At 36.3% G+C, this 27,876-nt stretch overlaps 2 protein-coding genes across 4 annotated transcripts in view; one reads left to right on the plus strand and one right to left on the minus strand.

Annotated features, from left to right (window-relative positions):
• The window catches only part of LOC106089167 (large ribosomal subunit protein uL13m), a 28,403-nt gene extending 13,956 nt beyond the window's left edge, over nucleotides 1-14,447 (plus strand). For 2 of the 3 annotated variants that reach the window (XM_013254947.2, XM_013254949.2), the window contains 6 exons: nucleotides 319-566; nucleotides 629-777; nucleotides 4,440-4,956; nucleotides 13,163-13,384; nucleotides 13,446-13,774; nucleotides 13,838-14,447. In XM_013254947.2, the coding sequence (XP_013110401.1) occupies nucleotides 319-566; nucleotides 629-777; nucleotides 4,440-4,956; nucleotides 13,163-13,384; nucleotides 13,446-13,774; nucleotides 13,838-14,300 (1,928 nt within the window). In that variant the 3' untranslated portion in view covers nucleotides 14,301-14,447. Of the gene's footprint in view, nucleotides 1-130; nucleotides 198-318; nucleotides 567-628; nucleotides 778-4,439; nucleotides 4,957-13,162; nucleotides 13,385-13,445; nucleotides 13,775-13,837 lie in introns of those variants that run through there. The other variant, XM_013254948.2, reaches the window with a different exon arrangement.
• Nucleotides 14,448-17,833: 3,386 nt separating this feature from the next.
• Nucleotides 17,834-27,876, minus strand: part of LOC106089164 (uncharacterized) — a 107,398-nt gene continuing 97,355 nt past the window's right edge. The window contains exon 6 of the mRNA XM_013254944.2: nucleotides 17,834-27,420. Within this exon, the coding sequence (XP_013110398.1) occupies nucleotides 27,218-27,420 (203 nt within the window). The 3' untranslated portion in view covers nucleotides 17,834-27,217. The remainder of the gene's footprint in view (nucleotides 27,421-27,876) is intronic.

Genomic DNA, 27,876 nt, shown 5'->3' on the forward strand with positions numbered 1-27,876 from the left:
CTAGCACCTACATCACTTTGTGATATCGTTTAAGTTTGGCAGTGTGGACGGCTGCTCCTGGATATAACCTGGCATATGTGAGACTTGTCTCCGCCATTCTTTCTAAAAAAAAAAAAAAAAAAAAAAAAAATAATATGCCGATTGGAAACACATCATCATTGATACAACTTGTTGATTAGTTTTTACATACAACGCCGGTAACTATCTCCATCCAAGGCATTGATTGACAAAAAAATAACACGATAAGATTAAGTCCAATACAAAATAATCGGCATTCGTAGATTTCTAAATCAGTGTGGTATGTACCTATCGTTGCAGTTCACAATCGTTCTTTGGGCACGCAGCACTTATCGCCTTCTCCATCATTACTACGAACAGTACCTCTGTATACGGCACAACGTACAATGGGTCGTCTAGGTAAAATTGATCCAAGTTCTTACTCCCAGCCGGAGTTGATTACAACAAAGCATTCTACACTTCAATGGAAGGTTGATTTTGAGCATACGAAACTTAAGGGATCTGTGATTCATAATTTCAAAGTTTTGGAAAACGGTCTGGAATCTATTGTAAGTTAAAACGTTAACTATCTATTAATTTATAACGTTTACCATGTATTTTTGTCTTAAAGATTTTGGATGTCCGTGATGTTAATGTTTTGAACGCCGAGGTAATTTCAGGGAATTCTTCAATTCCTTTGAATTACTTTGTCAGTGATCCAGTGGAGGATATTGGAGCAAAGCTAACACTGGAATTACCCCAAGGCACTGCTAAAGGAGAGTAAGTTTTGACTATTGATAATTCATATTAATCTTATCACAAAATCAATTGCACTCATGTTAACTCTAGTTGTCTTTATCGACTGTTCATATTTCTTATCTGGTAATTTTTCCCAAATAGTCTTCTTAGATAATGGTTGGATGGTTATAACAGGGATTTGGATTGTAAATTATTATAAATTTAACCCAGATTATTTGTATACGTATTGCGCTTAGTTGTTTTTGTTGTTGTAGCAGTGTGTTTTACACTGAGGCGGCAGCTCTTCCGATGAAGGACTTCATCGGGTCAATCCGGTACGCACAACCGGCTGCCATAGGATTCATCGGCAAGGGCTGCCGCCTCAGTGTGCCACACACTCCCACTACAACAACAACAACTTATCTGCCATATGGGGCAAGAATTGTGCTCAAAAAGTCAACTCGAAATTTAGGCTTGTTTGGGAGTGGTCTTCGTAGTAGTTACATATTTTCATGTGTGGTAGCGATCCTCGCCTAGCTCTTATTGATGGGCAAGCTCAAACTGCAAACTGTGGGCGCGACTGGTAGCTATCAGCTGAAGTTATAATAATGATAATAACCAAATAGATCGAAGCCAGATATTCCAGCCTAGCTCTTATTGATGGGCAAGCTCAAACTGCAAACTGTGGGCGCGACTGGTAGCTATCAGCTGAAGTCATAATAATGATAATAACCAAATAGATCGAAGCCAGATATTCCAGCCTGTGTTTCGCTCATAGTTATCCCGTGCCGGGAGTCATATTAGTTGGTTATGGAACGATGCGGACCATACTATGAACCGGCGTTAGAAGCCATAACATAGATATTCTACGTCTATTTTTAGTCATTTCCGCTTCAGTTATTTTCCGATGTAGCTTAAATTAAAATATTTTCATATAATAGCGCAGCGGCGAAAATCAGTTGTCCTTCTCGTAAACACTTATGAAAAATTACCTTACAAGAGAGTTCATACACTCATCTTCCAATTTTTTTTATTAGCCCTAAAACGCTTTGTCACCTATTAAAAATGCTACTTATTCCTTATAGCTCTTAGCTAAGATTCTCGTAATGTTGATGAAGGCTAAACAATTATGCTTATTATCATCACGTGTCGGTTCAAAATCAGTATGTGTATGTGGCGGCCCTTAAGGCCGTGGGCTCTGGTACAGTGAGGTCGAAGTGCGTGGATTATAGACCCCAGTTTCACGACATAGTGCTAACATGGTTTAGCGGATACGACAGCGCCTATTGGCGCTTACCCCTACTCTCTTCTTGTAATTTCTTGTTATCACTATGTCTCACTCTTTTTCCCATTTACTTTTCAGAACAGGTCAGACTGGCCACGTTTTCATGGTGGGCTACCCATTCATCATTTATTATTAACAATAAATTGTAATAAATTCAACAGAAAAATAGAATAGGAGAATAGAAGTTTTCTAAACATAAATTTTTGGTATGGACACGAAAACGGAACGTAAAATTTTGTTTTTACTGAATTCTACATTCCGTTTACGGTCGACAGACGTTCGGTAATCGTTTGCATGCGTTTTAATAAAGCAAAACAAAACAGCTGACACGTTTTCCTACATTTACGGTATGTTTACGAGAGCATAACCAGGCCTTAAGTCTTTTAATATATTTTTGTGTTCATTTATTACTTTAGATTTACAATCTTTTTTATTAACCAACGGAAGACGAGTTTTGAAATTGAAAAAATCGGTCATATTTCAATATAACTGAAATATTTTTACAAACATACGCACATTTGTATGTCGATCTCTAAGAAATATAACCTTAACCGTATCAGTTAAATTTGTGGAAATCGGTTCAGATTTAGGTATATTTGCGTTATATATTGCCAGATTTTCACTTATATTTTGGCATAATATATTATATTTTTGACAGGTGTATTAAAAGCCCAATAATAATCACATGCCATTGTAAGTTGATAAAATTCAGTGTTGTCTCTATAGACAAAACTTTGCTGGCGTTATCATACCAACCGGGAGGATATTCAATAGTTTATCGTGACTATTATTCATTCCAAGAAATATTTTTGTTTATTAATAATAATCATACTATACGGGAAGTTCCCTTCATTTAATAATTTATCGTAATTATTTTGGGATACCAGCAATAATGGCGTTTTCCAAAAATGCTAGCTTGTGTACTTTCATATTATCTTTTTGAATGTATGTACTCAAGCGCATATTTATGCTGATTGAGACAATATGTGTGTAAAGAACGAACCTAATACATATGTAAATTTGGAAATCAGCTCAGAATTTTGATTTAGGTTAGGTTGAAAAGAGGGTTCGGATGTTAATCCGTCCTATGCCACTTTGGAATATACTTAAGCCAGTAATCGGCTTGTTGAGTGCTCTAACTACTAATTTTGATTTAGATTTCAAAGACACGCTTATGTGTTTATTATCCGATTTCCACTTATTTTTTGCCATTCTATATTTAATTTTTGTCAGGAGTATTAAAATCAAATACAATATTAATTTTCTTTTCTCTTTTAACAAAGCTTTGAATCTTATCTTTAGAGACAATTTCTTAAAAAAATTATTTTTAGAGAAAATTCCGTCAATATTTTTTTCTTTATTTTTCAAAAAAATAGAAGAGAATACCCGGCTTTTTAAAAATAGTATCCCATATTTATCCCAATACTAATCCCATTTTATTATGCTCATTTAATTGAAGTCTTTTTCTCTATTGACAAAGCTTTGAATTTTATCTTTAGAGACAATTTCTCAAAAAAATTATTTTTAGAAAAAATCCATCAATATTTTTTCTTTATTTTCCAAAAAAAGAAGAGAATACCCGGCTTTTTAAAAATAATTTTTCATAGGACGTTGCGTATTTCTGGAATTCAAGTTACTTCATTTGTTCAGCGTATTTGTATCCACACTAAAATACACAAAAAGACCCAAACGAATCTGATCGAATTTTGAATTTTCATTTTCTGTTGTGTTACTGCTGTGTGCACATGAGATGAGGTAAGATCTAAATCCAATCACGTAATCGTGATTGAATTAAAATTCTTCATGCGTGAGTGAGTGAAACCCTGCTCACTACACTAATCACGAGTGTTTCGTGAGTCGTTGCCACTACAAAAAAAATCCGACAACAAATATTTCAAAAAACCTACCAAATTTCTTTCCACATAGTTAACATTTGTGAACAAAGCAAATTTTTTTCCGGGATATTGGTCTCTATCGGATATTTTGTCAAACATTGCGTAAAAAAGGCTTCTATGATCTCAAAACATCAGATGAGCAGATCGGTTTGTATGACAGCAATATTTAAATATTGACTGATATTGACTATTTTCGGTCCTAAGTCTGGTGTCCTATTGCTACAACTCTTTGCTCCAAATTATGGCTGCACAATTTTTCTTTCGTTGAAACCCCATGTTTTTCGCAAAAATTGTAGCGACTTATCCGAAAGCAGAGTAGAATACTAACTCTAAGTCATGATTTCACGTTATTGTAGCACTGTGTTGTACCTTGAGACGGCAGCCCTTGCCGATGAAGGACTCCATCGAGTCAATCCGGTACGTACAACCGGCTGCCATGAAATTGACGTAAAAAATTATTGTTCCTCTACTTATCATTGCGATTAATATTAAACACAAGTATGCTTTCATTTCTCTTGTTTCAGTCTTTCTGTTTTCATAGAATATGAAACGTCAAGTAACGCCAGCGGTTTGCAGTGGTTAAACCCTAAGCAGACGTTGGGCAAAAAACATCCATATATGTTCAGTCAATGCCAAGCTATACACGCCCGCTCCATTGTGCCCTGTCAGGATACACCTGCGGTGAAATTTACTTACAATGCAACCGTGGAGCATCCCAGAGATCTCACGGCGCTCATGAGTGCTTTAATTGAAAAGAAGGATGCTGGTATAACAACATTCAAGCAAGAAGTACCAATCCCTGCATATCTTTTGGCTATTGCTATTGGTGATTTGGTGTCAAAGCCCTTGGGTCCGAATTCAAATGTTTGGGCCGAAGAGGGAATAATCGATGAATGTGCGGAAGAATTTTCACAAACATCAGAAATGTTAAAAGCTGCCGTCGATGTGTGTGGTCCTTATGTTTGGAAACAATATGATCTCTTGGTCATGCCTCCCTCATTCCCATTCGGTGGTATGGAGAATCCTTGTTTGACTTTTGTCACCCTGTAACGATCTACCATATAATGGCCCTATTCACCTTGGAACTGGCTACCTACTGGCCCCAGCCGTGCTCAGTCTTGGGGGGCGTTCTTTCTCCAACAGAAATAGGCATGGATGCAATTACATAAAGAAAATTTAGGTAGCTCTTATGATAATAGACAGATGGAAAGGAAAAGTATAGAAGTCGTAGGAGAATGACGTTAATAAGAAGGCGTGACCAAAGATGTCAATTGGTCACATAGTATCCTACACCCACCCTGCCGTGCAGAAAAGTATCTGAATACCTAACTGCCCTCCAGAGTATCCTTTAGCAAGAGTACCGAACCTTTCGTGATTGAAAAAAAACGGCGTTTACAAAAACATTATAATATATATTATAGAAATTAATAAAAATTCATAAAATTGGTTGAGTGGAAGAGATTAATTAAAATGCAGTGATTCAATGACAATAAATGTAAAATAAAATGTGTATTAGGGTGTAATGAAAAATAAAACGGAATATAAATTATTAATGTAAATGTGTTATTATTCTGAACTTATTTCTAATTCCTAATTGAAATGTTATGACGTTAAATTAAAAAAAAAATCTTATTGAAATGTTATGTAGATAAAATGAGTATTTTGTTTTAATATTCCGAGCATTCCAAAGATTTAACAAATGGAAGAGAAAATAATCAAAGACTTACCGCAATTGTCCCACGTTGTCATCTGGCCAGTTGACGATCGTTGTTGACATGGTAGTTAGATATGGCAAAAGAGGGTTAAACTTTTGAGATGCTCGTAGATAATTAAGTTAAGGTGTCTATGTATATTAAATTAGGGTGAAAGCTTAATCTATTTCATTGATGTAATTCCTGTTAACGCTCCATTAAGACTTGTTTTGACATTATATTTAAATTTGACTTTTTTCACCGTTTTTCTTGTCAATTTTCCTTCAAAATGTTAATTTTGGTTAAAATGTTCCAAAAACGTTCCATTCATTGTTGGAATCGTAAAATCCGGGTAGTGTTCTGGTATCCTTATGGATACCAGAACTATATGTCAGTCCTGGTTGCTTGTAGGGAGAAACAGAAATATTTTCAAAAAAAAAAAAAAAAATTTGTAATCTTCAACAATCCAATTGACAAAATGCTGGACTCCAAATGTGCCCCCAAATATGCCTATAATGGGGCTATGCGTCCTTATGAGTTGGATTGCGATTTAAAATTCCAATCACTAGCATAAGTTTCCGGGAACCAATTCTTTGCTAATTTTCTTTCTGAAATCCCGAAGTATAAATGCCTATTCTTGCAAAATTATCCTAAGTTCTTCTTTTCTCCGTTTAATTTTATATTTGAGAAAATTTTCTTATTATTACGACCGAACAGTATGAAATTTGAATTGAAATGAAAAATTATGTACACCAAAAATGAAATTGAATTCAGTCTGACATTTCTTCCAAAGAAAAAAAAAAAAAATTAAAATTTTGAGCCTACTACAATTTTCAGTAATTTTGAAATTCAAAGTTCCAAAACTATAAACCAAATGTACATCACAAAATTATCCCCAACTTACAAAAAAAAAAAAAAAAAAAAAAAAAAAACTTTTACTATTCCCAAATATCCTTTAGATGATAAGTACTTGTTTTCCCTGTTTCTAAATCCCTTAGTTCATAATATGCATTCCCTTTCCTCCTCAATACTTCGGCCTTGATCCCACTAGGAGCTAACTTTGAGTTAAATTTTCTCAACAAAGAACTTTTTTCAAAATTTCTTCTATATACGTGTTGCCCAATTTTGAGGTCTCTCCTCCGTGAACGCAAATTGTATACTCTCTGATTTCTCTCATATGCTTCCTTGATCTTTGTCTGAATCGAATCACGCAACAACGAAAATTTGTCTAGTCTAGATAACTCGGAATCATTCTCCTCCAAAAGTTTTAATTTTCGCAAAACCTCATAGTCTTTCCCATGTGTTATCATTTTCTGTCCAAAAATTATTTGGTATGGTGAAGTTCCAATACTCTGATGAACGCTGTTTCTCAAAGCGCAATTGACACTTGGCAAAAATAAGTCCCATTTTGACTGATCCTCTCGCACGAATGATCGGAGAGCCTCATTCACTGACCGGTTTACCCGTTCACTCGCGTTTGATTGAGGACTGTACACTGCCGTGAGTTGTTGTTCAATTCCATGTTTGCTTAGCATCGCCTTGAACTCTTTGCTTGTGAATTGCGAACCATTGTCGGTTACGACTATCTCCGGAACACCATACTCCTTAAAAATGTCGTCTGTCAGATAATGTATAATATTCCTAGACACAAATTTTTTCAAAGGTTTAAGGAAAGTGTACTTTGAGAAATGGTCCAATATAATTAAAATACCGATGTGGCCTTTCTTAGTCCGAGGAAAAGGACCTATCAAATCAATATACAAACGTTGAAATGCACGATCCGTCTTGACCATTTGGCCCATTGGTGGTCGTAAAATTGTTGAAGGAACTTTCGACGTTTTACATAGTTCACAACTATTTATATAGTCCTTAACATCGGTCACTAAACGTGGCCAAAAGAAGTATCGTCGAATGCGTTCTGTGGTTTTTGCAATTCCTCCATGTGACGAGGTTGGCTGATTATGAGCCGCATAGATAACATCGTGTCTTAATTCCATTGGAACAACTATCTTCCAAAGACTTTCATCATCAGTGCCACCTGTAGAAAACTCAGTCCGCTTGTAGATGATTTTCCCAACAACTCTGAAATCGGGAAATTCAGTATCCAAAATATCCGACCTCCATTTTGCATAATCTGGACTGTCAAAATGCGGTGAGTTAAGATCTATTGACGGGAGAACTTCTATATCCACCTCTTCAATGACAGTTTCAAAACTGCGGGATAATGCATCGGGGACTATATTGTCTTTTCCTCTCCGATGCTCTATTACAAAATCGAAGCCTTGTAGTTTAAGGGCCCACCGTGCTAATCTTCCGGACAAATCTGTTTGCTGCATTAGCCATTTTAAGCTTGCATGGTCAGTGACCACTTTAAAGCTATGTCCTTCAATATAAGGACGATACTTTTTTACTGCCAGCACCACTGCAAGACACTCCAGCTCTGTTGTGGTGTAATTCCTTTGAGCCTTATTTAGCTTCTGGGACATAAAAGAAATGGGTCGCTCATTACCCTCATCGTCAACTTGAGCTAGAACCGCGCCCACACCTACAGAACTCGCATCACACTGGAGTATAAAAGGTTTATTAAAATCTGCATGAGCTAAAATTGGAGCAGAACATAGCCTTGACTTCAATAACTCAAAAGATTGTTGAGCCTCTGCAGTCCATTTAAAACAACGTTTCTTTGACAATAGCTCAGTCAATGGGTGAGAATGGGTTGAAAAATCTTCCACAAAACGTCGATACCATCCTATCATTCCAAGAAACTGACGAAGATTCCTGACTGATTTTGGTGCAGGAAACTCAGCTATTGCTTTTACCTTGTCAGGGTCCACGCTAAGGCTTCCATCTCCGACAATATAGCCCAAATATCTGACTCTCTTTATTGCGAAGCAACTTTTCTTCACATTTATCGTCAATCCAGCCTTACGGAATTGGGCTGCAACCTCCTGCAAGTGTTGTAAATGTTCGTCGAAATTTTCAGAAACGATAAGTAAATCGTCTAGATAGACAAAGACGTGGCTCTTCATATGGTATGGGATTACCATATCCATTAATCTACACATTGTTTGTGGCGCATTGCACAATCCGAAGGGCATCCTTGTGAATTGGTACAATGGCCTATTGGGAATAGTGAAGGCAGTTTTCGGCTTAGATGATTCGGAGAGCTTAATCTGCCAAAATGCATCTTTTAAGTCAACCTTTGAAATACATCGCACTGGTGGTAGTCGAGAAATAATACCATCTATATTCGGGATGGGATATGCATTTTTGATTGTAACTGAATTCAACTTCCGACTGTCCACGCAGAACCGAACTTTGCCTGGTTTAATTAATAGTACTCCAGGAGAGGACCACGGGGATGCGGGGCACTCCTCAATCACACCTAGAGAAATCATGCGATCAATCTCCTCGCATAATATTTTCTCTCTCGCCGGGGATATTGGGTAGTATCTCTGCTTGATGGGACGCGCATCACCAGTATCAATCAAATGTTCAACTAAAGTTGTACATCCCAAACCATCTCTCTCAGAATTCGGAAAAGTATCGACAATTGATTCCAAACGTTTTAGTTGGTCATTCGTAAGATCGATTTTCTCCGACTCAATGTCCACTGAGCTGATCTCACTGACCTCATTCCTCACCGAGATTCCGATTCCAAATTTATTCCAGAAATCAATACCGCATATTATATCCTGCCTTATGGACGGTATGACCAAAAACTCAAACTCACATAGCTTCCCTTGGAAAAGAAATTTCAACGCAATAGTGCCTGCAATCTTTTGTCTTTCACCGTCAGCAGTTTTAACGGATCCCTTGCAGCTTGTAAAATTGTCATTTCTTTGAATTTCCTCGGCAAACTGACCACCTATGACACTTTTGTTTGCGCCACTGTCCATTAATGCAAAATGTAGCTTACCATCTACTGTCAAATGAATGTAAGGTCTTGTGTCGTTATCCTTGTTGGTTATAGCCGATACTACATACTTTCTGAAAACCTTCAACTTATTCCAAAAATTCCTCATTCTATCTGTATTACGTCTTATTCGGGTATTAGAGGATGTGGCTGCAGAGAATAAATTAGTAGATTTGTCTTCAGCAGCAAATTTTATGTCTTTCTTTATTTCTTCATGTGGTTCAATGGATGTCCTCTCTTCGGACGAGGGACATCCCGCAAGGAGTTTCCCGAGCTCTGACATTCTGGACAACTTGGTTTGTATGTGTTCTTCTTACCACAGCCATAGCAGAACGTCGTTTTCTCCTTTATGCATTCTTTGTAGCCGTGTCCTTGCTCATCGCAGTTCCAGCATACCATAGATCTGCTAACTTCACACAAATCAGTCTCAGATCCTTCCTCATATTCATCTAACTCATTTAAATATGACTTGTTCCCGACACTACGATTCTTATTTGACCACTGTATATCATCCATGAATTTCTCATGTTTTCGTGCTGCCTTTCTGAGCTCCGATACATGAGTAATATCTATATGAAGGAGTTCATGTCTCAATTCTGGTCGCAAATTACGCAACATAGTCCCACAAATCTCCTCATCGGAAAGAGGTGCTGATAGTTTGTCACACAAGACCATAATTGCGTCACAGAACTCGTCAAATGTCTCCCTCGGTCTTTGTCGTCTACGCCTAATTTCGTCCTTAATATCGTAATCATTATAAAACTCTTTATACTGCCTTTTAAGGGCACCGCACAGCTCAAACCAATTCAAACTGCGATTCTTCTTATGGTAACGCCAAAACCACTCCAAGGCATTTCCGTCAAACAAAAGATGTACGTATTTACACAATAGGGTGAAATTTCCCCTAAGTGTGTTGTCTGTCATAGTTTCCACTCTGTACACAAACTCCTCAACCGCTATTCCATCTTTACTTCCTGAAAACGACAGTCTCCAATTACGAATAATGTTCAGGACTTTTTCAGAACTGTCCTGTGAAGTGGGCATTGCTTCCATAGGATTCTCATTTCTCATGGGCAATTGTTCTCTTCTAATGGTAGATTGGTTTGAATCCGAATTACCATTCAAATTCAAGCCGCCTAATGCCGCACTTAACTGACTCGCAATAATTGATGTAATTTCATTTCGAAACTCATTGATCGATGACGACACTACATCACGAATTCGACTCTCACCCATCGGTTGCGATAACTCTGACTGCACCGAATTATCAACTTGCCTCGTCAGGCTCAGACTTCGTCTTTGAAGTCGTCTGGTTTCCGACCTTGTCCTACCCATACGATTAGAATCAGTGCTTTCCAAATCAATCGCACGTTCCCCATTAGCTTGACCAGAGTCACGGACAACGGAGTTATCCCTACTATGTGAAACCGGCATTATTTAAGTAAAATAGAAATAAATATAAATGATTTCAACAAAACAAAAAAAAATATGGTCCCCAATTCAAAAGGTAATTAAACAAACAAATATAACAGCTATATCTCTAATATCACTACTCGGTTTGAGTATCTCAAGGCTAAAGTTCACTCTGCTTCCTCCAACTAACGCCATAAAAGAAACTGTTATACAGCATTATTCTGAATGGAGTATAATACCGAAATTTATCCAGAATTAAAACTCTCCACCTGAATAATTTGTAAATACCAGCAGAAAAGTTTTAAACCAATATGAGAGTTTAAATCCGAAATTCATCCAAACTCAAAAATCTCAATCACAATTAATTTAAAAAAATAGACGAAGGAAAATAGGAGACTGAGATTATATGGTATAGCTCCAAAAATGTCCAGAACTAAAACTCCATAAAACTCATGTCTAGTGAATCATAGAAAAAGAATAGAACCTTTGATGCAAACTAGTGTAATTATCAATTAAAATAAACACAAATCCTGTATTGCAATCAAAAAAGACGGAAAAAGTGAAAGGAGAGAAATGTATAAAGAGAAAATTTGAGACCTCAGCAAGTTTTCTTTTCTTGAAATTTATCAAAATGTTTAAGTCAGAATTGACCAAATATCTACGCTGAGTGCCCCACGTTGGGCGCCATTTAATTATTTAACGATCTACCATATAATGGCCCTATTCACCTTGGAACTGGCTACCTACTGGCCCCAGCCGTGCTCAGTCTTGGGGGGCGTTCTTTCTCCAACAGAAATAGGCATGGATGCAATTACATAAAGAAAATTTAGGTAGCTCTTATGATAATAGACAGATGGAAAGGAAAAGTATAGAAGTCGTAGGAGAATGACGTTAATAAGAAGGCGTGACCAAAGATGTCAATTGGTCACATAGTATCCTACACCCACCCTGCCGTGCAGAAAAGTATCTGAATACCTAACTGCCCTCCAGAGTATCCTTTAGCAAGAGTACCGAACCTTTCGTGATTGAAAAAAAACGGCGTTTACAAAAACATTATAATATATATTATAGAAATTAATAAAAATTCATAAAATTGGTTGAGTGGAAGAGATTAATTAAAATGCAGTGATTCAATGACAATAAATGTAAAATAAAATGTGTATTAGGGTGTAATGAAAAATAAAACGGAATATAAATTATTAATGTAAATGTGTTATTATTCTGAACTTATTTCTAATTCCTAATTGAAATGTTATGACGTTAAATTAAAAAAAAAATCTTATTGAAATGTTATGTAGATAAAATGAGTATTTTGTTTTAATATTCCGAGCATTCCAAAGATTTAACAAATGGAAGAGAAAATAATCAAAGACTTACCGCAATTGTCCCACGTTGTCATCTGGCCAGTTGACGATCGTTGTTGACATGGTAGTTAGATATGGCAAAAGAGGGTTAAACTTTTGAGATGCTCGTAGATAATTAAGTTAAGGTGTCTATGTATATTAAATTAGGGTGAAAGCTTAATCTATTTCATTGATGTAATTCCTGTTAACGCTCCATTAAGACTTGTTTTGACATTATATTTAAATTTGACTTTTTTCACCGTTTTTCTTGTCAATTTTCCTTCAAAATGTTAATTTTGGTTAAAATGTTCCAAAAACGTTCCATTCATTGTTGGAATCGTAAAATCCGGGTAGTGTTCTGGTATCCTTATGGATACCAGAACTATATGTCAGTCCTGGTTGCTTGTAGGGAGAAACAGAAATATTTTCAAAAAAAAAAAAAAAAATTTGTAATCTTCAACAATCCAATTGACAAAATGCTGGACTCCAAATGTGCCCCCAAATATGCCTATAATGGGGCTATGCGTCCTTATGAGTTGGATTGCGATTTAAAATTCCAATCACTAGCATAAGTTTCCGGGAACCAATTCTTTGCTAATTTTCTTTCTGAAATCCCGAAGTATAAATGCCTATTCTTGCAAAATTATCCTAAGTTCTTCTTTTCTCCGTTTAATTTTATATTTGAGAAAATTTTCTTATTATTACGACCGAACAGTATGAAATTTGAATTGAAATGAAAAATTATGTACACCAAAAATGAAATTGAATTCAGTCTGACATTTCTTCCAAAGAAAAAAAAAAAAAATTAAAATTTTGAGCCTACTACAATTTTCAGTAATTTTGAAATTCAAAGTTCCAAAACTATAAACCAAATGTACATCACAACCCCTACTTTACTGGCCGGAGATAAGTCATTGGCTGATGTTGTCGCCCATGAAATCGCTCATAGCTGGACCGGAAATTTGGTGACCAATAAAAATTTCGAACACTTTTGGCTTAATGAAGGTTTTACAGTGTTCGTCGAAACCAAAATTGTGGGCCGAATGAAGGGTTCAAAAGAGCAAGATTTCCATATGATTAGGAATCTAACTGATTTACAAGAATGTGTAAGTTATTTTCCATATTTATACTATGATCGTGTTGTTTTATTATATCCTCTCCTTTCAGATCCGAACTCAATTGAGTAATACACCGGAATTGACCAAGCTTGTAGTTGACCTTTCGAACTGTGGTCCCGACGATGCATTCTCTAGTGTGCCTTACATTAAAGGATCAACCTTTTTGCGATACATTGAAGAATTAATGGGAGGGCCTGAAGTGTTTGAGCCATTCTTAAAATCGTATTTGCAAAAATATGCATACCAATCAGTGATGACCGACGATTTTAAAAACTCTTTGTATGATTATTTCATTGGCACTGATAAAAAGGAAAAACTCGAACAAATTGATTGGGACTTGTGGTTGACTTGCGAGGGCATGCCTCCAATTATACCAAAGTAAGCCTGTGTAATATTTGCAATAAAAACTCATACGTAATTACCTTAATTAACTGTTTTCAGATTAGATGAAACTCTTGCCAACGTCTCAAACCAACTTGCCCTACTGTGGAGTACAAAAACCACCGAGGAATTGGTTGAGAATGCTGAAGTCAAGCAAAAGATATCTACCCATCAATTGATTGATTTCCTAGGAAAATTAATCGAATGCAAGGAAATAAAGGATCTAACTGAGAAAAAAATTGAACTTTTGGAGTCCACATATAACTTGAAACAGACAAAAAATGCGGAAGTCTTGTTCCGTGTTATGCGTCTCTGCATTATGGCCAAACTTATGAATAGAATGGATCAAATTATTGCATTTGCAAATTCAAATTTCCGTATGAAATTCTGCCGTCCTATTTATCGCGATTTGGGCAAATGGCCCGAAGCTAAACCAATAGCCTTGAAAAATTTTGAAAGTGTAAAGGATCAAATGATGGCCGTTTGTTCACATACAATTGCAAAAGATTTAGGCTTGAAATAAGCTCTCCTTCGAAAATGGTTAATGGTTAAATTAAAAGTATCGATTGCGTTCATCTAACATATGTGTTTTCGTTTGTATGTAGTTATTTAATAACTTTAAGAGTGCACCTAATTAACACATTTTCTAAATAAATACATAACAAAAATATTTCTACGGATTTGTTTTAATTTAACCTTAGCAGCTGTGCCAACCGGTAGCAATCTTCTATGGTAAAATGTGGGAAGTTTTTTGACACTGGTGAAAAAAAATTAAATTTTGTTGTGCCAAACGGTAACTTTCTCACACTGCAAATTTTTGACATTTCTGCCGGAACAGAAACAAACCAAGCTATTTTAAATAATCACCCATGACTTGCTTAAAAATAATTTAGTAAACTTGCAGTAAGAACAAATATATACATATATATTTGGATTAATGCTTTTATAGTACAAGGATTTTATTAACATGTAAAAGTCGAATGATTGCTGATGCCGACGACGTCCGAAAATTATGTCACACAGAAGTTGCAAATATCTCGAATAAAAACATTTTGTTTTGCCATTTTTTAAATCATAAAAAATTAAATATGTGTTTATAAGTGGCTAGTAATCGTCACTCTCAAATTTAATTACTCTGTTGTACTCTGCTCTATAAACGTCAAAATTGGCTTTGCTTCTGGAAAAAATCTTAATATCCCCTGGGCTACTCAAAAATTATTCACCACACCAAACGTCATATTTTTACAAACCCTACAACTTTGCAATAAATTGGCACGCAGCCTTAATTGAATTTTGAAAGATATTTTTTTTTACAATTTACGTATCTGCATGAATATCTTATCTTATCTTATCTTATTAAGAAATAAATGTGAACGTCTAATTTAAGTTTAGCCGTCATCGTTGAATATTTTTTTGTTTCCGCCGAAGTGCACCTTACAGGCCACATCACCGATTTTAATACAGAAAAATCAAATGTTAAGTCTACTTTTAGGCAAATATATGTTTGTGGGGATCATACCTAAGGGTTTGGTATTCTATTCCGCTTTCGGAATAGTCGCTGAATTTTTAATTGTTTCGTGAGCGAAATTTGAAATTTCAGTTATCAAATGTTTTTCCTGCCTACCAAAACAAATTTCTTTATCTGCACTCAGGATGCACTTATAAGGTGAGGTCATGCGAACAGCTGAGTACATTTTTTATTTTTGTTTTGATTTTTCTGTAAATCTAAACGTCAAAGGCTTGATAACATAGTTGTGATTGTTTCTAATATGAAAATCAAGTTTTAAAAATAGCACCTGTAATTTTTTCGATTAGAGAGTGTCCTATTATTTCTGACAAAATATAAAGAAATCGGCTGTTATCAGTCGAATGAAAGCAACCCCAACTTTCTCTCAACTTTAATAATTTCTACACATAAAAAATCAGCTTTTACTCACATTTTTAGGTTATGTCATTTGAAAATAACATACAGATGTGAAAGCAAAAATGATGAATAGTATGTAAATTGACAATTTTGACAAACATTTTCAATTACATGTGAATACAAAAAGTGACATGTCATAAGACATCTACATGCCGTATTAAGCGCCTTTAATTGTACCATGGTCTGCACTTATTATTTTCTCTATTAAGTTGCTGTCAAACGGCGGCGAAACGTTGGCTAAAAAGGAGTATTAGCGCAAAATTTCAAACGTATCGTTTTATTGGTGGTGTTCGCAGAAGGCTGGATAAACGGACATGGCTAGATCGACTAAAGATGTCATGACTATCAAAAATATATATACTACTTCTTAGGTTCGCAGATATATAGTTCGCTGTGCTATAAACGAAATGACTAGATTAGTATACCCCATCCAAAGGTGGAGGGTAAAAAAAAGACACCTTTTATGAGCTTAAGTCGAGAAATCAGAAGATCGATATACTCGTATATGGAGTTATATAAATATATAGTCCGATATTGACGATGATCAAGAATACATACAATCGGAGGTGAATATTGCTAGATCTTGCAAATGAATGGACAGAATTAATATATCACATTTCCTATGGTGGTGTGTATACGAAGAAATTCGAAAAGTAAAAGTATTTCGGCCAGACCTAATTGCGCCTTTAGATGCTGTAGAAGTCAATATTTGGAGATTCGTATATATGGGAGCTATATCAAGTTATGAACCGGTATACTTAGCGTGGAGCTTTAATACACAAACTCTATGTGTAAAATTTCAGCCAAATCAGATAATAATTGAGCCCTCCAGATGCTCAAGAGGTTCAATCGAGAGATCGGTTTATATGGGAGCTAATCAGGTTTTGGACCGACTCACACCATACTTGTGACATACATATGTTGGAGTTCACAGGAAAAGTTAACGTGCAAAGTTTAAGCCAAATCGGATAAGAGTTGCGCTCTCTTAAGGCTCAGGAGTGTAATTTGGAGATCGGTTTCTATGACAGCTATATAAAAATATGGACCGATTTTGCCCATCTACAATCTCAACCGACCAACGCTATTTGTATTTGTGTTAAATTTCAAGCGGCTGGCTTAACTTGTTCGAAATTTAGCGTCTGGCGGCTCACAGTTCTGAAACTGTGTGTTGTGCAAGCCGCACCCTTGTTTTCTATGATTATGAATGTGACTCCTAGAGAAAGGTTTTGCGAGGAGAATCTCAATGTTCAGTCAAGTGATACTTTTATTGGAGAAAAGATTGATAATGATTACGTCTAACAGTTGCGGGAAGATAATGCCTGGCTCCGTAGCGACAACGTACAGTCAACAGAATGAAGAATCAAAGCTATTAGTCAAATGCAAATTCAATAAATAAATAAATAACATAAAATGTAAACAAACAACGAATAGGAGAAAGTAAACAAAGAGAACAAGTTGACATCCTCAATGCCAAGTACTGCCAAAAATTAAAAAAATTGTATGTCGGCTGATCGCTTGGTTTAGCCTTATTTAGTTAATCCTGCCCCTGCCCCCGATTTTTATAAATTTTCTAAATATATATAAAAATTCACAAGTAATGTCGGGAGTCACAAAAATTTTGTGATATATAGTTTTAAAATTTAGGAAATCTGCACAAAAAACTCTTTAGGCGTTTTTAAATCCATTAATTTGTTGTAAGTTATAGCGGCTTGAACATTTTTCTGAAAAGTTTGAATCCTGACAGGCCCTGTATCACACGGACCTAAATACTCTTTCTTTAAAGTTCTCTAAAGTTGTCAAAAAATATGAGTACATTTTTAAAGTGCTTTTTTTGAGAGAATGCCTCATGTATCATTTTTAATTGTATCCATACCAGGCGGTATTGTATTGATACCGTAGGAGGCTGCTTCACTATCAATACCATATGGTATCGAAATAGGCACATTCGGTATCAAATTTTCTATCAGTCGCCAGGACTCAACTATCAGAGGGGATAATCACCACTGAACATTTTTCTGATGTTTTCACCTGGATTTTTTCAGTGTCAAAATCGGACATGCTAACCTTTGAACTGCGGTGGTCCCCGTCTTCCCCACACCCGTGCTTAAAGTTGTGAAAATAAACATTTAGCATTTGTTTTGTTGTATTTGTTCATTTATATAATTGTTTTGTTTTTATTTATTCTTTTATTAAAAAATAAGCAAAACTACGTTTATAACAAGATGATTTTCATTTTTCTCATGCTTAATAAATAAATGTTGTTCTTCGTTTTCTTCTGTTTACCTCTTGTCAAAAAAAATATTTTTTCTTCAATTAATTTTTTTCTGATTTTCTGTTATGGTTGCTTCGTTTTTTTTTTTGTATTGTAGGTGTGAATATGCATGTCTTGTCTGAAGGGGTACACAACAAGTACTTTAGTTGCGGGTTTTAATCTAGATTGAGTTTGTTTTGTTTTTTACATTTCGTGTTTTTTCATTGTTCTCAGTTGTATTTTTTATTTGATGTATTTGTATGGATGTTTTGTTGTGTTTGTGTGAGTATGTAGGCAGTACGTTTGTCTTCTGTTTTAAATATTATTTTTTCATTAGATTTGTCTGTATGTTGTTATTTGTGTTGTTGGAGTTGGACTTTCGACAATTTTCAAATAGTTTTTTCTGCTGGTTGGACTAGAAATGGAAATGTGTGGGCTGAATGCACGGTCTACAGGTTACATGCAATATTTTCCGCTAAACGTAAGAGAAACGGAAATGACACTTTGTTGCAGCATATACATATGTGTGTGTGTAGTCGCAGATACGCATGTGTTTGTGTAGGCTATTTGGATATTTGTATTTGCAGCTCTGGGCTATTTCAGTAAAATGGTTTGCTTTGTGAAATGGTAAAATGTGATTCTTATTTCTATTTCTGGTAAGTTTTACTTGAAAGAGTACGCAAATCAGAAATGGACAGACTTTTCAAAATTAAAATGCACAGTGGTTTAAATTAAAATATTAATATGAAGTGAATAATAAACATTTCGTGAAAGATGTATGCTTACAATAGCAAACCCTGTTGCTTGTATGCGTGGTCGATAGCTTTGCTTTTATTGCCAAATATAAACAATTGTCGTTTCAGGTCTAAAATCCATTAAATATTTTAGGATAAAAGTAGATGATGATTGAAATACATATATGTATAAGCGAAAGGCTTGCCTATTCAGTCAACTTGTTTTTTCTTCTCTTAACAAACACGCAGGGGATGTCTCCTACATATGCAGTGCATTGCGTTGGCAATTAGTACATTTCAGGATTGGAGTGGGGAAAGAGGGTGTAGTGCTTGTTGATATTCGTCTTAAATTTTTGAACATCAAGTTTGGTGAGAAAGAAATCAACCGAAAGTCTATTGTACATACGAATGGTTCGGGCGAATTTTTCTATGCAATGCATGGTTCGGTTAACTGGCCAATCAATAACAAATGGGTGTGAGTTCCTGCCAAGTCTTGTATACCTGGTCAACGTCCTAACGTCAGGAATAAGAAGACGGATATCCCCAGAACACACGCCTTGAAAGTAACGATAGAGCAGTATAACGCAACCCACATTCCGACGATGTTCAAGAGAAGCAATAGGGTTGGATATCCTACTGTTCCCTATCAACACCATCGATCTTCGCTGAAACCGGTCGGTCAAGTAGCGCTAAGGACGACTTTGGAGCTTCGCCCATATATGAGAGTTATATTCCATCCTTGGTCTGATGTAGGTTGTATAGATATTAAAAAGATCAGAAGGGGTGGAATACTTCTTGCACCGCTCAAGAAAGCCCAAACACTTTAATGATTCTTTCGACACTACGAATACGTGTTTTGACTAAACGACATCACACTGCATCTTCATGCTCAGAACGTCGATAGATATTGACGATTGTAATGGGTCAGTGAATCGCTTGTGAAACAAGAATCAGCACTGTGTCTTCTGTGCGTTAAAGTCTACTCTGTTCATTCTACCCCACAAACAAACCAACAAATCGTTGGAAAGCGTCTCATCCATATTGCGCCTCCTGTCCTGAAGTTCTTTGAATTTCGGACACAAATAATTGACGCTTTTTTACAAAAATACTAATTGCTTATCCTAATACAAAATTTGCTTTTCAAGCAGTGCTTAAAGCCCGTTACGCAGCTCCAGAGCGAAATTTTCGGTTGCACCCAAAACATTTATGTCTCCACTGGGAAACGATTGCGGGATACAAGATGATGACAAACATCAATTTATTATTTTGCTTGAACATTTCATTGAGGAAGAGCCGGGATATACTCTCATATCAATGAGTGCTGTCCGATACAAGTATAAGCTCAATGATAAGGGACCTCGGTTTAATTGCTGAGTCCAAATGGCTTGCCGCAGAGCGACATCACTTGGCAAAAAGGTATACACGGTAAATTCCTCGACAGGATTAGAAGGGGATAACCACCGTCCGAACATTTTTTTGGCGTTCTCTTTGGGATTTAAACCCAGTGGTTCAGGGTCAAAGGCGGACATGCTAACCTCTGAGCCTATATTGGTTTCGTAGTGTGCTTAAAACTTAACCACATAAAAGTTGTCCTAAGCCACATCACTATACCAAAAATCGAACAATAACTCAACAATGACAGTGGCGAAATGACTGCGGGACGCCTCGAAGGGAAATAGTTATGTTAGCTTTGGTTATAGTGGCAGCCTCAAATCAGGGAATGTTTGCCTATTGTGATACCATAGTAGCGACAGACCAGAGCCTCTGGTAGCATCACGCACTGCTACATTCTGGTAAAGCAATAACTTGTTTAAAACATTGAACGGTGTTGAGATTTTTAATTCACCATATAAGAAAATGTATTTTTCAGATTGGGTTCGTGGGTTTTTTCAGTCACCATAGTTACAGACCGTTTTCCCATTACGAAATGATGAGTAGATGATTTTGAAACGAATTCCGGGATTGACTGTTTGGAATGAGAAATAATTGATTCAATTAAAAAAAAATATTTAATTTTTGATTTCTTGCCGCGTGTTCTTTGTCATAGTTATCTTCTTCTTCTTTTGTCTATCTGTCTGTATATATAAAAATTAATTTGTGTTTATTTGTATGTTTGAATAGGAGCAATAGGCTATATAATTTTTTGATATCTCAAGAGGGGCGGACCCTCCCCCTACCCCAAAAGTGCAATCCAAAAAAATTTGGACTGATCGAGGCAATCTGGGACTGAAATGAAAGGTAGTCGGGAGAAGACTACAAATTTGATGTCAAAATTTGGGTCCAAGTACCTAAGGGGCTGCTCCGACCCCAAAACCCTTTCAAATAGGCCAATTGGACGATAAGTACAATATGGGGCTCGAATGAAAGGTTGACCGATCGGGACAATATGGGTATCAAATGAAAGATATTGGAGAGTAAAATACGAATATGGCGTTAAAAGTTGGGTCCAAGAAACCAAGGGGGCACTCAGACTCCAAAAGTTCCCCAAACAAATATATTGGACTTACCAATCAATATGGGACTCAAATTCGGCAGAAGATTACGAATATGACATAAAAAATGTTATTTAAATATTTGCGGGTCGCCCCACCCCCAAAAAGCCCGCCAAATAAGAATTTTACTCGATCATAGCTACATAAGATTCAAATGAAAGGCATTTGGGATTTGATTACGAATATGACATTAAACTTTGTGTCCAAGAATCTAGGTGGCGCTTTACCTCCAAAAATCGCTTCCAGTAGATTATTTGACCAATTAAAACAATGGGGGATCAAATGCTAGATATTTTTGAGTAGAATGCGTCATTCAAATATGTGCTCAAGTGGCAGATTGAGTGTGGCGCACAATCCTCATATAGACACCCTTCACCAAACGGTTGTATACACCAATCATGGCAATATGGGGTTAAATTAAAGGTATAAGGAATTATGACGATCAGCGTAATAGGAGGAGTTGCAACCCTTAATGTTAAGATTTCAGCCATTTTTAGCTCATCGATAGACAAGACCAAACGGCGTGCTGCTGTGTAACACTTTTTTGTTCAAAAGTTTTACATGATTTAATTGTAAGAACTATCGTCGCCGCACCAAATATAATTAGTTCTTTACCACAGAATCATCTTTACTACATTGATCATACAGCATTTATCTTCGTTATGACTTTGTTGCGGTTGTTTGCGGCATTATTTTTTAACTTTACCACTCTAAGACGGGCTTTAACAATAATTTTCAAAAACACCAGATCCCGGAGATGGCACACTAACCATATCCTAAAATCAAATAAATCCGCCAAACGGATTTATAGACCAATCACTACAATATGGATATCAAATTAAAGGTATTTTAGAGTAGAAAGCGAATATCATATCCAATTGTGGGACTAAGTGTTTCGTGGGTCACCCCACCCCAAAAAACCCACAAACCGGACATATTTACCGACCATGACAATATGGATCTAAAATGAGAGGTCTTTGGGTATAGAGCACGAAATTGCTTTCGTTTTTGGGACGAAGTCCCTGGGGTTCCACCACACCCACAAACATAACTTTTACTGACCATTGCACTGTGGGTTTTAAATAAGAGGTATTTGAGAGTAGAAAAATCGGCAGGAAAATTGGAATACATTTTCAACTGAAATTGGGCAGAAATTCCACATTAGGAGTACTCCTCTCCAACATTGCATTATCGGGCGCAGCAGAGCGGGCCGGGCTCAGATAGTATATTTATATTTTAAATAAATTTCAAGATATATCCACTTAAAGGTTGTTGCGAACAGCTGACTAGGAATTATGATACTAATATACCATAACCATCTATGTTTATCACATGGCAAAACACACTATTTTTATACCCACCACCGAAGCTCGGAGGTATATTTATATGTAATTCCGTTTGCGACACCTCGAAATAATCGTTTTCGACGCTATAAGAAATAGTATATATTCTTGATCGTCGTAAAATTCTAAGATAATCTAGCAAAGTCTGTTTGTTATTACCACGCTACAATCTTTAAAAATAGAGATATCGAGGCGAAACTTTTTAAACTCATACTTTTTTGTCCATAAGCAGGTTAAGTTCGAAGATGGGCTACGTTGGACTATATCTTGATATTTAGACCGATCTCCAGATAAATGGTCTTAGACCCATATAAGCCACATTTATTGTCCGATTTTGTTGCAATTAGGCGCTGAAAGTTGTAGTAGGCCTCTTAACGACATTTCAGAGTATGGTTTAGATAAGACCATATTTGGATATAACTGTCATATACTCCGATCTCCCAATTTATGATTCTTCACCTATAAATGGCTTATTTATTACCCTATTTCGCTGAATTTTGGAACAAAGTGTTAAGTAAGTTCCTTGACGTTTCTGTTGGGTTTGGCCTAAATCAGACTGTAATACGATATAGCTGTTACGGGTTTATAAATGGTTCACTTTCACCTGATTTTGTCGAAATAAACCACAGGTGGGTATCCAAAGTTCGGCCCGGCCGCACTTAATGCCTTTTGACTTCTTATTTACGCTGCATGATTTCCAACATATGATACCTGGGCAGTTATCTCATGGATAAACATACTAATGTTAAAAATATTAAATATTTTGTAAGTTTGTTAATATTAAAAATTTACAAAGTAGGTTTGCACGTCGTTCTGTGTAAAATTTTACTTCAAAAGTGTCGTTTAATTAAAATTACAGCCATAACAAAATATTATATATATATATACCATTCGAAAATGTTTTATAAGAACATATAACCTAGTTGTAGTAGGTTAATGAGCATACATTTTTTATGGTTTTTAATTTAAAATGATTTTGTATAATTTTTGACGATTTTTTTTTAGAAAAAAACATGGAGATTTAGTTGGCTATTAAAACGAATTAAACTTCGATTCATGTTTCTTCTTGTCAAGGGATGACTGAACGAGACCGTTTTGGACGAATGTCCCGAACGAGTACCGTCGGGTAAAACCAGCCAGTCGTGGTGGTCATCGGAACTAAAGGTACTCAGGGGGCAGAGCAGGAGGTCTTATAATAAGGCTAAGATAGAGCTTTGTCAGGTTCAAGAAGGAGACGAGGAAGGCGAAGAGGAGTTCCTGGGCGAAATTCTGTGGAGAATTGGAAACTCCTAGTGAGGCATCTAGGTTACGTAAAGTGCTCTCGAATCTCGCTGATTTTGTCGAACCCAGGATGAATGAAATCCTGTTGGATCTTGGTGGAGATGGCATTAAGTAAATCGTTTATGCAGCCGTCGCCGTGTTGCTGGTCCGGGCAGGTTTCTGTCGACGATAAGTGAGATCATGGAAGAGTCACTGAGGAGATTGTCGCGATGGGCTATCGGAAATGGGTAGAGAACCAACCCAAAGAAGACGGAGATGGTGTTCTTTACTCGCAGATATGAGATACCGAAGTTCCGACTTCCCTCGTTGGACGGAATCACCCTGCAGCTGTCGAAGGAGGCGAAGTATCGTGGCGTAATCCTCAATCCTCAATTCTAAGCTATCCTGGAAAAGGAATGCGGAAAAAAGGAGCCATAAGGCACTGTGCTCTTTTTCTTCCTACAGGAGGATGTTCGGTAGGAAGTGGGGTATAACCCCCAAGATGATTTATTGGATGTATACGGCCATTGTGAGACCAGTGCTGACCTATGGGGCATTGGTATGGTGGAGGGCCGTAGATAAAGAGGACTAGTGCGAGGGAGTTCGAGAAGGTCCAGAGACTGCCTTATGTCGGAGTTAGACGGGCACTGAGATTCGCACCGTGGGCAGTCCTGGAGGCTATGCTGCACATGCAGCCCATTGAGACCTATATTCGGAACTAGATCGCCAAGGACGCGCTTTGGCTGATGGAGCTCGGCATGTTCAAGGAAGACAGGTGTGGCCGCAGTTCTATCCTAGATGTAATAATGCGGTGGATAAACTGAGGAGAATCTCCGACTCTCTGACTCCGATATCGATTAGGATTAGGACATTCAGGATTCGTTTTCTCGAAAGGGGCGAATGAAGGCGAATGCTGTGTTTGAGGGAGATGAGATCTCGATTTTCACTGATGGCTAGATGGAGTCAGGAACTGGATTGGGGTTCTACTCAGACGCATTCAACATTGGTATGTCTCTGAGACGACTGGATGAGCGTACAGTCTTGCAGGCAGAGTCTGTGCCGTTACAGTAGCCGCAAGATAAATTCTGGTAAGGGATCTGTCGCCCTCAAAACTAGGTATGGTGGCACTCAAGGCCTTGGGTTCGAGGACTGCAAGGTCGAGGTGTGTGGCGGATTGTTTGGAGACCTTGGAAGGGTCCCGGGTCCACGATGTGACGCTGATGTGGGTTCTCGGATATGAAGGTATTCCGATAAATTAAGGGCTATTTGTTTTTTAAGGACTATTTGAAATTAAAATAAAAATCCTAAAAATCCTAACCTACAAAAAAAAAAAAAAATACAATGCATTTTGTCAAATATTAGTTTGACGCCATCATTTAACAGATAAACAAAATTCTTTGGGTTTTTTCTTTTCTCAAATACTTTCAAAATCACATTGTTGTCAGATGCATTACAGGTATGTCATGTTGTTTCGGGATTGCAGCATACGACTGGCTGTTTTTTCAGGCCGTCATGGCATCATGTTTGGTTGATGATCACAGATCGTAGCAATGCGTTTGTTTTCGATAGGTGGCATTAAAAGAGAAAATGTGTCATTTGCAGGCCTTTAGTATGTATGTATGTGTATCTCTACATATATATTTAATGAAATAAGAGCTTGCTTTGATCGAAAAAGTTCTGATTGGTTCCTAAATCCGTTTTTCATATGACGGCCTAATTCTCAAAACTTAATGTAGATTTGGTATAGGTCTATTTGACATATTTACTTTATAGAACTGTAAAATAAACCTATTTTAAAGCTTCATTAAGTTTTGTGAATAAAGCCTAGTACTGACTTCAACTTTTCACAGTAACAACTGTCAAAACGCACTAAAAAAATGGGGACGAAGATAATACGAATACACCGACGAATACGAATACCGAGTTCTAAGAGCAAAATAGTAGCAACATGTCGCTGAATCATGATAAATTTCACAAAATTTTAATAGCAAATGTATGTAATTAAATGCTCACAAAATGGGCTAAATTAACTCTACTTCAGTACTATTTTCTTTGTTGTGTGTTGTTGTTTGACTTTGTGTTCTGACAAAGAAAATAGCTCTTCGGATTTCGCAATAATTTAATAGGCATTTACGCTATGGTTACGTATTACACGGCGTGTACAACTTTCCCATGTCCTAAGTTTACCATGTCTTAGGACAAATACATGTAGCATATGTAAATACATGTAACACCTTTGGATGTTATTTCCACGTGAGATTGGGTGTTATTTCCACGTAAGATAGCGTGTAACAAACTGTGCGGCAGAATATAAATGTTTTTGGGGAGAATTTCATTAATTTTAATAAAATAAAATAAAATGGGGACACAATATTGAAGTTTTTCAATATTGTCTTAAGTTCGAAAGCGTGGGAAAGCTTGAGCATATGTTAACTCTACTAATTACGAAAATGAATTAATTCAGCTGATTGCGTTGACACAAAGTAAATCGTTATTTTCTCCTGGCAGACATGGGATCCAAACACATGATCAATACGCATATGTACCATCGCTTACGAATACAAGATAAGGCAATATGCATATATCTTAAAGAAACCACTGTGCAGGTTGCACACATTCTCGCATTGAGCATTGAACACGATTCAAAGTAACTCGAAGTTTTTGGATGTTAATGGATCTGCATACCCAAGTAATGATGTATCCCAAAGCCTATGGGTAATTGTGATGTGTTGATGAGAGATTTTGATGGTTTTTATTTGCAATTTGTTTTCTAGTTATGTCAGTACTGTTCTTTACTTCTAGTATGATGTTTGCTTTACCTTTCTATAGATTACTAAATTTTGTTTATTTTTATTTTTTCGGTTGTTTTTATTGCAAATTTGGTATTTTATAGGGGGTTTCTTTATCGTGTTACCTTTTGCAAGGGGGTTGTCTCTTTTAAATTCTTATATTTCCAGTTTCTTATAATGCTGCTGTTTTTGGTTTTTTCGTTTTGTTTAATTTTTTAATTTTACACAGTTACAAATTTAACATTATTATTGTTGTGTTTTCAGTTTTTCTTTCTAGTTTCCAATTGTTTTCAGTTTCAGTTTAAATAATAATTTTGTTTGTTTTTATTTTAGTTTTGTGTTCAACTCTTTTGCGCTTGCGCATTAGCTTTCGTTTCAACTCTGATTTTGTTTCTTTCTCATCCATAATTATTTTATTTTTTTTATCTAATTTCATTACAATTTACTTGTGTCTCTTATAATTTGTTTTTGGTTTTTTGTTTTGCTTCTCTTTTTCAAATTTACTTAAATCAATTCTAAGTTAGTTATGTTTAAATTAAAAAAAATGTTTGTTTGTTTTTGGATTGAGATTTTTTGGTTTGGTTTTCAATGCAAATTTGGTTTTTATTTTTAAAAAATGTTAATATTATAATGAGGAATAAAAACTATCACGCACTAGAATTATCATTGGATCGGGATGTGGATGGACCGGCCCCAATGTCATCGCCTATGACGAATGTGGGACTCTGGCGGGACGTAGACGCAACAGGTTGATAGTGGTAACCCTCACGATAACGCTGATTCGGTTTACGGGTTGTTTGAGTGTGACCCAGTGTTGGTCTTTGATTATTTATTTCATTGGGTCGTTTGGCTGAAAAGAGAACACAAATACGTGATTTTAATATGGTTTGAAATTTATTGTTTTATGTTGTATAAAAGCTATACTTTTGTCTCAATATTGTTGCAAAAACTGATAATATATATTATTAAACGGACAAGGGTTTTATGAAGGAAAGATTTTGGTACATCTAACGGTCCAGCGCCTGAATGTTAATGTTAATGTTAAAAGTTAATTTTCCAACCAACACGACTGTACCAACCAATGTTGAGTGGTTACTCACTTTAGGTCCCAAATATTTTCTTCCAATGACAAAAGTGACGTTCCCGCTATTAAAAGTAATAGCTGAGGGAGAAGATTGTGTTCAAACATGGGAGAGTAGAGAGCTACAATAAAAGTCACTTATAAAATTAGTTACATTAGTAGATGACCACGTGCGAAAAACAAAGCCAAGCAGACGTGATAAGCTTGTGCTTAATACACTGGGAG

Source organism: Stomoxys calcitrans, chromosome 3, assembly GCF_963082655.1.
Source record: "Stomoxys calcitrans chromosome 3, idStoCalc2.1, whole genome shotgun sequence".
Classification (NCBI taxonomy): domain Eukaryota; kingdom Metazoa; phylum Arthropoda; class Insecta; order Diptera; family Muscidae; genus Stomoxys; species Stomoxys calcitrans.